This window comes from Hemitrygon akajei, chromosome 5 (genome assembly GCF_048418815.1).
Source record: "Hemitrygon akajei chromosome 5, sHemAka1.3, whole genome shotgun sequence".
Lineage (NCBI taxonomy): Eukaryota > Metazoa > Chordata > Chondrichthyes > Myliobatiformes > Dasyatidae > Hemitrygon > Hemitrygon akajei.
Window position 1 is genome coordinate 99,796,171 of NC_133128.1, and position 13,008 is coordinate 99,809,178.

Below are 13,008 nucleotides of genomic sequence, written 5' to 3' on the forward strand. Positions count from 1 at the left end.
TGAGGAGAAAAACAGATTAGTGAAGCCCATTCTCTTTAGTTTTTTATGCTCATTATCACTTAACTGAGTTTCCTGTAAATATACTACATGGGCTTGTTCTTTTTTCATTTTGGATAAAATTCACTTATGTTTGATTGGATTTCATAGCCCATTGACATTAAAAGAAATGAATTTTACGTTGTCCTTAGCCATCTGTATTTATCTGTCAATATATCATTGAAATTAGAATAAAACTTAATCGATCTAATCCCTGAACAAATAAGAACCAAGAAATGCAAATAATAACAAAAATGGCAACGAACGTGTGATTCCAAGGCCAAGGTCTCTAGTAGCTGACCCTGCGTTGAGCTAGAGGAAATGTCTAGCTGTGGGGGATAACCCCTCCTACTTGTGAGCTGAGGGCCCCCATTGAAGTATTCATAAAAGTCAGTGAACAAATCCATTCCACAGAAAAGATTTCCCTGTGTACTTCTCCTACATATACATATATATATATATACACACACACACACACACAAATTATAAATAAATAAATATATATATACACATATATATATATATATATATATATACACACACACACACACACACACACATTACATACATACACCTATATGCACACACATATATATTCTCATTTTGGTGGGGAAAAGGAGTAAGTGAGCGAATAAAGAATAATAACTAAGTAATATAAAATCCACATTATAATAAGTATTTGTCGAGGCAGGTATATCACCGTGTACTTTTGCTTCCATTTAGCTTCTCAACATATTTAAAGTTAGCCAAACCTTATGGCTCTTCTGAAGGGGGTGAGGACTGTCTTTGGGAAACTCCCGGTCTCTTCCTGATATATTTCTCTTGGCCTCCTCCCGTCTCCTGCCTTCTCGATTCTCACACTATTTCCCAAGCGGAGTGAGATAATTCCTCAGCCAGGCTTTCCTTTGTTTTGGTCATGCTGACGGGCAACACTCTGGCCTTCATGTTTGTAGTCGTCTCTTCCACTGTCTGGTACAACCGCGTCCCGTTGTCATAAAACACTTGAAGTTTAGCAAGGTATGGAGTTTGAAATCTAATCTTATTTTGCTTTAGTACTCTCTTTACTTCGGAGTATTCTTTGCGTTTCTGCAGGACTGCGGGGGTGGGGGGTAATCTTGGTCGAAATATATTAATTTATCCTCTAAAAACACTCTCTTCTTACCCCAGGCTCTTCGTAGAATCTCCGCCTTGGTGCTGTACCAAAGGAATTTAATTATTATTGAGCATGGCTTTCTATCCTGGGTAGGTTTCGGGACTAACGCGCGGTGGGCTCTTTCGACTTCCAGCTCCATAGCGGGGGGAAGATCCAGCGCGTCCTGCAGTAATTTTCCGACAAATTCCGTCATAGATGAGCCCTCCGCACCTTCGGGAACATTGTAGATTCTGATATTTTTCCTCTGTGATCTTCCCTCCAGGTCAAGCAGTTTACCTTCTCGGTGATTTAATATTTTTATTGTCTTACTCAGTATCCGTTCCACATTTTGAATGCGATCTTCCACCTTCTCAATTCGAGTCTCTGCCACCTCTATTTTTGGATTGACATTGGCGAGCTCTGACTTAATATCACGGAGCTGCAGCTTTATTTCTTTCTGGACCGTTATTTCTTTCAGGATTTTGAAGATAATCACCACTTCATCTGAACGAGGCCCGGCATCTGCCTCGCTAGAACGTGGTTGGGTAGGAGAGCCGCTCGCTGCACTCCTCTCAGCCACAGGCTTCGCAGTGTCGCTTTTTTTATTTCCATTCTTTTTCCCCATTATTGCCCCTTTTCAGTTCAAATATTTTTCAAAAAATATTATATTTGATGAGTTAACGGGGCTTAATATGCGTTTTTCCGGAGGGGCTAGTGACTTAAGCTGCCATTCTCAACGATGACATCACCAGAAACCCTCCTTTTCTTCATTCTAAATAGATGACCCTATTCTGAGGCTGTGTCTTCTGGTCCTAGAATACTCATCATAGGAAACATCCTCTCCACATACACTCTATCAAGGTCTTTCAACATTTGATAGGTTTCAATGAGATACCTCCTTCATTCTTCTGAATTCCTGTGAGTACAGGCTCAGAGCTATTAAACACTTCTCATGATAAGACTTTCAATCCTGGAATCATTTCCACGAACCTCCTTTGAATCTGCTCCAAAGTCAGCACACCCTTTGTTAGAAAAGGCACCCAAAACTAATCACAATACTCCAAGCGAAGTCTCACTCCAAATTGTTGTCTGGAAGATCAGAATGATTATCTACATGTGGAGCCAAAAGAGAAGGGGAGATCTACGATAGATTTTTTCCATCTGTATTTATTCAGAAGATGGACACAGAGGTGAGACAGATTACAGAGGAAGATGTGTTTGCAGTCTTGAGACAAATCAGGGTGGAGAAATTCCCCAGGGCCTGACAAGGTGTTCTCTTGGACTCTTATGGGCAGCAAGTGTAGAAATTGCAGGAGCCTTAGCGGAGGCTAAATCATCCTTAGTGACAGGTGAGGTACTGGAGGATTGGAGATTAGCTAATGATGTTCCGCTGTTTAAGAAAGTCTCTAAAAAATAAACCAGAAAATTATAGACTGGCGAGACTGACATCAGTAGTGGTAAACTTAGTGGATGATATTCTAATAGCTAGCTTCAGCATAGCTATGGAAAGGGATAAAATCAGACGAAATGGTAAAGGGCTTAACTGAGGAAGGGCTAACTTTGAAGGGATGAGGCAGGAACTAGCGAGAGTAAATTGGAACCAGATGTTCAAAGGGGAAAGCACAGAAGTGGGAGAAGTTTGAGCTGGGTTCAGGATAGGTTTGTCCCACTGAGGCAAGGAAAAAATGGTAGGAAAAGGGAACCGTGGCTGACGAAACATGTGAGACAACTCGTCAAGAGGAAAAAGGAAGCATATGTTAGGTATAAGAAGCAGGAAGTAGGAGGACCTTATGAGAAATATAGGGTAGCCAGGAAGGAGCTTAAGAAAGGACTTAGGAGAGCTCGAAGGGGGCATGAAAAGGCCTTGGCATGTAGGATTAAGGAGAACCCCAAGACGTTCTATGCGTATGTGAAGAACATGTGATCTAATTGATTTTGACTGTGAAATGATTGTTGGTGCCAATAATTTCAGCATCTCAAAAACTGCTGAGCTCCTGGGATTTTCATGCACAACCGTCTCTGGTGTTTACAGCAATGAAGCAAAAAAAAACAAAAACAGCCAGTAAGTTGCAGTTCTCTGGGTGAAAAAGCCTTGTGAATGACAGCGGTCAAAGGAGAATGGTCAGACTGGCTCAAGCTGACAAGAAAGTGACAGTAACTGTGGAGGGGAAAGAAACTGTCAGTATTTCAGGTTGAAACATGAAACATTGACAATTCCTCCCCTACACCCCCACCCCTTCCACCGATGTTGCCCGATTAGCTGAGTTCCTGTAGCAGATCTCAACATTTAGTCTCATCACAGGGTTGTTCAATTGCTTACAATCTGATCAACTAAATTGTTAGTTTCAGTGTAATTAACCACATCTTTCTTCCAGTTTCCACAGTTTATTTACATTGTCACATTTTGAAAACTTATAATAAGGATGTATCCTGCATACACAGAAAAGGTACATTTTAATTCTTCAGAGATAGATACAGAACATTGTGCAATGGTTTAAAAACAACTTGACAGAAGGCCAGTTTACAAATATTATAATTTGAGAAATATACTTTGCCTACAGTAGCAAATCTTAGAATATTTAATGCAACTTCATCTTCAGAACACAATGCTTAAAAATAAAAGTTATGATTGTAATTTTAGACAACAGTTACAAAACAAAATATCCACCTAAGGATAAGACAAGCAGAAAGACAAAATCTACTACAAATCGAAATTTGTAAAGGGTTGGTAAAATTGAATGAGTAAAGACCAATATTTCATTCTTAAAAATTGTTAATCTTTGAAATGCTGAGGTATATCCTAATATCAGAGTAGGGGGAGAGTGGAATATATACAACACAAGGGTAGAATATCATACATTCTCTTCATATCATACATTCTAACACCTGAATCAAATTTAATGGCAAAGATATTGTACTTCACTCTCTAATCTTGGTGCGGAGGTGGACGGGGAGTGGGTGGATGAAGGAGAACTGCTTTCATAAGAAGCTGGAGTCTGGGCACTTGACACATGAAAAAAATGATATAATGTAAGAGTATAATTAAGGGGATCTGAAAACAGATTAACCGCTTCTCTTTCATTGCCACCTCCCTACAATGCAGAACAAATGCAATTTTTAAAAAAAGTAAAATAGCTTACGTTAGAAAAATTGCCTTTGCTTGCGTATCATTAACAGTTCACATTGGTCATGCAACAGGTAAGTAACGTGGGTAATATACTCTTTTTTAAGAATATATTTCAATTCATCTTTCACTTTTGATAGCAGCATCTGATATTCAAATTCTGTAGAAAAAGATGGACAAACTTCTGAACCTCTATCTAGCATCGATCTATAGTTCCGGTTTGGATGTTGTTGTTAAGAAATAACTATTCCTCATCCTTTACTGAATTTTATCAGAATTTTAGAAAACATTTAAGTCAAAAAAAAGTGGAAACAAAATGACACAAATTGAAATAGTAAGAGAACATAATTGCTGGGACAAAACTACCACAGTCCCCAAAATATGCTGTCAGAACTCCAATTTATGAATAATTTCAAGTTGTGAAGGAAAGCACTCAATTCTTTCGCAAGTGACTGCAGAATCTCCACATAAAGTGAGGCGAGGGAATGCATGGCATTAATGTATCTCTTGGTGTCAGTGCACCCAGATTGCTCTTGTGCTTAGCAATTCTTTCCCTCATCAGTTGCTCGTGATTACTGGCTAGTGACAACCACACTAGACTGTGCCAGAGAAAAAAAAACAAAAAGTACAACCAACTGAGAAAATAATAGTGATACGCTAGTAAACAGTGACTGGATGCTGAAATCTCTGAGGAGATAATTATTTGTGTAAACAGAAACTATTACTTTGCATTCAGTACTTTACTACCATTTCCCATTGGCAATTCCAGTACATTCTGTAATAACCTTATGCCTACCATGCCCATCTAATGTTGGGTCAAGTCAACATAATAATTCTGATTTGATCCTATCTTGTCAACTTTGCCATGCAGTACAACTTAAACTGATAACAGGAAGAACATACTTGATATTACAGGTATCACTAACCTTTCCTACTCAATTGCATTAAATAGTAATTCTTCACAATTGCCTTCTTCAGCCTCAAGAAAGGCATTTGCCACAATAAAATCGAAAGTATGATTGTTCAACTGTGGTAGCTGTAGAGAATTTTTAAACTGTCGTCCACCACTTGTTTTGTCTGCGTTGATTGCATCATCAGTACCAGGACACTTCCACTCTTAAAACAGTCCATCATTCACAGAACACACACACATCAGCTTATTGTTTCACACACATTGCAAATCCTACAATATTAATAATTTTAATTGATGTCATCATGTTTGAATTAAAACAAAAACACCAGTGGAAAAATCTACAAGTTTGAGTTTGTCCATTCCTGTTTTGGAAAAAGTGCAATTCCTAACGATTGTGCAACTCAATTCCCTGGGGAGTTTAAAATTCATCCACTTCTTTTGTCGACACAACATCAAACGGAGACAAGAACATCAAGGTAGAGTCTATCATAGGATTCCTTGAACAACAGAATGAGGATAAGACTGAACATACACGATGCAGTCAGGCACCAATTGAGCCAGGAAACATCTGAAAATACAAAAAGAAAAGCACTGTCATTTCCTTAAAGACAATCATTCATCATGTCTGTAAGAATACACAAAGCTAAATTTGACAAGGAACAGTTGCTCTTCACCACCTGATGGTAACAATTGAGAAAGCTAACAGCATTAGCTCCAAAGAAAATGTCACATAATGGTTATTGTGCATGGTTTGAGAATGTCCAATGCTCTGTCCCTAGTGTAACAACATTGAAACTTACAGCCATCAGTTACACAAGGCCACAATCAAAGACAAAACAGAAAATTTTATAATGTTTAATTGATAGCATAGCTGAGAATATAGGTCAATGAAATGACAAATCTTGGCTCTCATTTTCCATTGATGCTACCTGACCTGTGTTTTTTAGTATTTTCCATTTACATTACTGCACAATCTGATTATTTTTAAGAAAACACATCATAAAAGGAATGATGGGGAATGATGTGTGTAATAGAAATTTGGAAATCCCTGCAGAATCCCTTATAGCTGCGTGATTTGGTACTGTATCAACATTATTTTGGATCTGCAGTATGTAACTGATAGAATATTTTACAGAAAACCAGAAATGATTCAGTTTGAGTTTCAGAATGCTTTTCAGTAAGTCTCACGAGACATTAGTGTGCAAAATGAAAGCACATGGGATTGGCGATAATGTACTGGCATGTGTAAAACTGACAGGAAATTCAAGTCTTTTTCAGGATAGCAGGAGGGGACTTGTTGAATACTGCTTGTTCCCAGCTATTCACAATCTATATACTACTAAAACTCTCATGGTCTGTCTGTCTGTGACCTCCAATTAGCACAAAGGAAGCATTACAGTGGCACTATTTTTGGCTAAATTGACTTAAAATGCGCTAACTTACAGAATGCAAAGTTCAGGGTTATATATTTGTGTAAAATTGTTCACTCGCCAAAATCAACTGCTCCATTTTCACCCGAGAACTGATTCGCCACCATGGAAATTGGGACGTGGCACCAAGACGCATGCGCATGGCCACCTTCAGCAGTGACACCAACTGGAGCAAAAGGGCAGGGCAGGGCAGCTCTACTTCGAGCAGTCAGATTCTGCTAATCACCAACAGCATGTGCAGGATTGGGACAGATCTAACTGCCACCCATCAATAAGAGATAAATAAATCTTATTGCAATGACATGCTTCGAGACATCCATAAAACCTATTGCTGCAGTCAAAGGACAGCGGTCATGTCCATTTAGGGGAGTGCCAACCACATCATCAAGAATAATCAGCATCTTGGAGGCTTTGGTGTTACTGCTTCATATCTAAGTACAGTGAAAGGTTTCAACGGGACATTCAATCAAGTAGAAACAGTATCAGGGCAGCTGGAATCCATCGATGCTGGCTAATTATTGTTAGATATGTAAGCAAAAAGATTCGCACACTGAGTACAAGTGAAAATAATCAACAAAACATTTTTAGCTTTGTTGAACTATTACAAAGCGTCAGCACTGTTGTGCAATTAAACACATTATATTCAATGAAAATTAATTTGTTTCTCTTAATTCCTATGTGATGCAAGTTGTCTAAAATTATATTTGTGTTCAGCTTCAAGCCATCATAAATGAAAAAAATCTGAGGGGGCACCACTTTTAAAAAATTAATGTTGGAGCTGCAGGATAGAAATGGGTCCATAATTGAATAGCAGATTGCATTTGGAGCTAGGGATGAAACATGGAAAAACATGGAACAATTTCTCCAAAAGTTTAAACTGTGAAAAGCTCAACTTCTCCAAATATATCTCGTGATAACCCGTCAACACCACCCACCCCCACCAGCGGAAAGGGACTGCGTCTGCGTTTGGTCTGTCACTCCCGACGTGCACTGTGGGAGATGTAGTTCATATGGTTGAGTTGAAACCCAGGTTAGACGGTAAGTAGGGAGGGCAGTTCTACGGAGGGAGGGGGAGTTGGAGTGAGCTGTCAGCTGAGTCTCCGATCCATCAGAAGAAAACTAAAAATGTTGCCATCAAAAGTCTCCGTTGTTAAACCAAGAGGAGCTGTATTTGCCTTGCTACGCATCTTTCTTCTTCAATAAACTTGAGTTTTTCATCTTCAATTTCCAAAGCAAAGCAATACCAATAGCATTCTTGAAAATTTAATGTTCATTCTGGTCACATCAGACTGCACTACCTTTCTCTCAAAAGGTGCCCCAATGGGTCACCCCGTTGTCTAGTTTATTTCTAAATTTGAGGATACAAAGCTAGTGGAATTTAAAGTTGCAAGAGGTTTTAAGGCTATTGAGTTGAGTAAATAAGCAAAACATGGAGGATGCAGAATAAAATGGCTAAATGAAAGTCAATCATTTTAGTAGGAAACACAGAAAAGGCAGAACATTAAACGACAAGATCCAGATGTCACTTCATATCAGTCACTGCAGGAAAATATGCAGGGATCTTCACAATATGCTTTAAATGCAGAAGTGAGGATTTCTTGGTGTACAAAACAATTTTATACAGATTCTAAGGGAGATCACACCAGGAATGTTGTGTGCCAGGGAAAGACAAACTGGTGGAGAAACTCAATGGGTCAGGCTATATCTGTGGGGGCAGAACGATGGTTGATGTTTTGGGTCAGGAGCCCTGCATCATGATGAAGGACCACTATGAAGACATTCTCTTCATTGATCTACTTCTCTGTAGCACAGACATATATGTTTCCACAATGTGTCACCTTGGTTTCTTTACCCAGGAAAGGATACCCTTATAAGCAGAGGGAGTGAACCTGTGGTTCACTAGACTGATTCCTCAGATAACAGTATAGTGGTTTCTACAGTGCTATTCCAAGGAGTCAGGTTCACGGATTCCATAAGAGGGACTGAAGATTGCAAGTAAACATGTCAACTACTTATTGTTACGTTCCCCAGTAACCGGGTAATTTTCCAGCAAAGATAGATGGATCCACCGAAGCCTGATGCTACTATTTTCAAACGTTTTTATTTATAAAGGGGCACAAACGTATGGTTAATACAAAACATTCAGATCATATACGTCGTCACAACTCAATCTAAAGCACAGGTATAGTAATAGATAGATAGATACTTTATTCATCCCCATGGGGAAATTCAACTTTTTTTCCAATGTCCCATACACTTGTTGTAGCAAAACTAATTACATACAATACTTAACTCAGTAAAAAAAAATATGATATGCATCTAAATCACCATCTCAAAAAGCATTAATAATAGCTTTTAAAAAGTTCTTAAGTCCTGGCGGTAGAATTGTAAAGCCTAATGGCATTGGGGAGTATTGACCTCTTCATCCTGTCTGAGAAGCATTGCATCGATAGTAACCTGTCACTGAAACTGCTTCTCTGTCTCTGGATGGTGCTATGTAGAGGATGTTCAGAGTTATCCATAATTGACCGTAGCCTACTCAGCGCCCTTCGCTCAGCTACCGATGTCAAACTCTCCAGTACTTTGCCCACGACAGAGCCCGCCTTCCTTACCAGCTTATTAAGACGTGAGGCGTCCCTCTTCTTAATGCTTCCTCCCCAACACGCCACCACAAAGAAGAGGGCGCTCTCCACAACTGACCTATAGAACATCTTCAGCATCTCACTACAGACATTGAATGACGCCAACCTTCTTAGGAAGTACATTCGATAATCAATCAGAAATAAGCTCTATCGTTGTCTAGGGGTAATGTGGATATATATTGTTTACTGGATATTTAAAAGTCTTTTTGCGGTCACTGCAGTTCCACCCGCTGCCATTGTCGTGGTGTCGCGTTGGTGCACTTTTGTTAGAAGGAGAGAGAGAGAATGAAACATTTACCCGACAGGTTTTCCAACCTGTAGGAGGTAGTCGGAAGTCTCGTTGGGGAATGGACTCTCATTTGTGGCTTCCCCTGTAGCTAGGCCGTTCTTCCGTGGTGAGGTCGCCAATCCCAGGCAAGGAAAGGACGCACACGGACCCCACCACCGGCTGTCGCTCTCAAAACGCGGTCGCAGGAATTCTCGCGTATCTTCTGGTGCGTCTGCCTCAGCAGCCCACCTTTTATCTGGACTGGCAGGGTTGTAGATGTCCATCAGGGTGGGGGGGGGGCGAGGCAATCCTTCCCCCATCACCCACCTCACTTTGCCCTGAGATTTTGCACGTAGGCCAGTTCCTTATCCCACAAAGGTGTCTCCCAAGACAATGGCTATGTCTGAGGTTTTTGTCTTGTTGAGCGACCAGCCCACTTTGCCCGAGGGCTTTACACGTGGTCTTCATGAGACAATAGTCAAAGAGTCGCTTTATTCTGCTTCCCGGGGGAACGTGGTCTTCAGCACGTCTCCCTCTCTCTCTTGGGTCATTTGACCCCCCCCCTTGACTAGGGCTCTTGCGAATCTCACAAAGGAGGTGGCTGGGGTCATAACATTATTTACAAACAAACAATGAAACACTCAACCAAGCACCTAAGTCAAACAAGTATTTATCTAAGCTTCCCCAAGTTACAAAACTATGACACTAAACATTCAAAAATACTTCTAGCTCGATAGGTACTTGCTTAAGTCCCTACAGTTCAACAGGTACCTATCTAAGTGTGCACGTGGGCCCTCCTATTTGCAGTACACTTTCCCAGTGGTTCTTCAGCCCTAGTTGTGACCCAGTCTGAAGGGAGCCCCTAGCGAAATGAGACAGAGCTTCTCCCACGCATTATTCTTGTATCCCAAGGATGCCTGAAATTGGAAGCCAGTGGGGTGAAAGCCTGTCAATGGGAGAGAGCTGCTAAACCATTCAAACAGGCCAATCAGCAACTGAAATGGGAGAATTGACTTTCAACTGACAGGTAAATTAACCCTTTGCATTAAAAGAGCCAATGGTCACCAATCGGGGTTCAATTCCCGCTGCTGTCTGTAAGAAGTTTGCACGCTCTCCCTACGACTGCATGGATTTCCTCCAAGTGCTCCAGTTTCCTCCCATATTCCAAAGATGTATCATCAGAGTCAGTGAGTTGTGTAACACTTGCAGGCTGCCCAGCACAATCCTTGCTAACTTGACTTGACACACAAGATGCTTTTCGTTGCATATTTCTATGCTTTGATGTACATGTGACAAATAAAGCTCAATCTCTTAAAATTTAAAAGCAAGAGAAAAGAAAGCACTGAAACGTACAAAATCCTGACAGGATCAACAGACTGAATGAAGGGAAGATACTCTTCCTGGCTGAGATGTCTAGAACCTGGAGCATTGTCTCAGGATACAGAACAGAATTAGGACTAACCCTCCTTCAATGCTTTGATGCTCCTAATATAAAACTCCAAATACAACAGGCTAAAAACTCAGAGGAGCCAAATATCCTTTTTGTACTGTAAAATTTCAATGAGTCTGTAACAACCACGCAAGATAATTGAATTTAATATTGAAGCATTAAAGCAATTTTGCAATATAGGTACATAGAGTCTAAAATAAGCTGTCATAAAACCCAAAAACTATTTCAGTCATGGACTTTAAGGGAATATATTTCTGGCAGAATTGTCAACCATTCTCAGACTGAGGTCATCTTTTTATTTTCTAAATGTTGCTCATTTTTCTGTTGTTTTCTTCACATACCTTTCCAACCACAAGACCAAGCCATTTACAAGTTGAATCGTTTGATTATCATTCTTGTCTGCCAGCTTGCTCAGGAGAATAATATAGTATTCTGCTGAGTTTGTAAAGAGGGCACAAAAGGAAAGGCAATCAAGAATATAAAAACAAACTGAACCACTCAATTTTTAAACCACTTCCTTGGAACACTAAGTATGCACTCATGATACAACTCCGTTTGCTGAACAGTCATAGACACTTCAACCAAAAAAGCAGAAAGAAAATATCAGAGTGGAAAAATAATGATTAAAACACAGAACACTACAGGTGTCACTAGCAAATGGGGATATACAACCAGCCTGACAACTGAGCCACAAACTATGCAACATCTCCTGCAATGCCCATCGCTAGAGGAACCCTGCACTGTTGCAGGTCTTGCTGAATTCAATGACGAGGCACAAAAATGTGTCCAGTTCTGGCTGGGCCATGTATAGACTGTCCGTGGACACAATAAGAAGAAGAACATGACAGCACAGCATAGATCCTTCTGCCCACACTGTTGTGCCGACTCTTTAACCTACTCTAAGATCAATCTAAGCCTCTTTTCACACATAGCCCTCTATCTTTCATTGATACAAGTCTTTTAAATGTCCCTAATGTATCTGCAAGCAACCTTGCAAGCATGTTCCATGCATCTACCACTGGATTAAAAAGAAATACCTCTGACGTTCCCCCGTATTTTCCTCCAAGCATATTCAAATTATATCCTCCAGTATTTTGTGTATGTTGCTTGGATTTCCAGCATCTGCAGATTCTCTCTTATTTGTGATATAATTATGCCTCCTTTAGTTAGCCATTTTCACTGTAGGAAAACATTCACTCTACCTATGCCTCTAAACATCTGATACTTCAAAATTCCTTCAAAGCAATTCACAATCTGTTCCAATGAACTTATTTTTCTTTAAATAGGATCCAGATTATATTGCTAATTACTTACTGTCATTTTGTCCATCCTGGATTTCCCCAAAATGAGTCAGTAATCGTGTCATAAAGTTATAAGCACAGAAACTGGTCCTCTGGCCCAATTTGCCCATGCTGACCAAACTGCTGCACTGAGCTGTTTAATCCATATCCCTCTATATCCTTCCTATCCATATAATGTTCCACCACACTGGTGGGATAAAGCTGACATTGCCAGACTAGGGATGAACACTAGACATCCATTGGGAAGGTTAAGGATGAGACGTATTCTTTTTAAAGCTAGCTTCAGCTAATTTACAATACGTCATTGAGTTGATTTGCACATTAGTAATATTGCTGATGTACTACTCAGATGCTAAGTGGCCAGAATCAGTTAAGATCTAGCCTGCTAGCTGGACTAGCCATCAATGATGCCTTGTTACAGGGGCTGAATATGCTGATTCTCTACACTTCGTAGGAGACTAACAAGGAGAAAGTAGTATCAGAGCAACAAGACCATAAGACACAGGAGCAGAATTAGGCCATTTGGTGCATCAAGTCTCCACCATTCAGTCATGGCTGACTTATTATCCCTCTCAACTTTATTCCCAATTTTCCTACTTTCTCCCCATAACTCTTGACGCAATCAAAACCTACTAAATTCCACTTTAAGTATCCACAAAGACTTGGCCTTTACAGCTGTCTGTGGCAATGAGTTCTACAGATTCACTACCTT

General features: G+C 40.1%; 1 protein-coding gene across 1 annotated transcript in view; it reads right to left on the minus strand.

The window, feature by feature from the left end:
* Window positions 1-3,533: 3,533 nt before the first annotated feature.
* slc49a4 (solute carrier family 49 member 4) overlaps window positions 3,534-13,008 on the minus strand; it is a 148,585-nt gene continuing 139,110 nt past the window's right edge. The window contains exon 9 of the mRNA XM_073046136.1: window positions 3,534-5,773. Within this exon, the coding sequence (XP_072902237.1) occupies window positions 5,658-5,773 (116 nt within the window). The 3' untranslated portion in view covers window positions 3,534-5,657. The remainder of the gene's footprint in view (window positions 5,774-13,008) is intronic.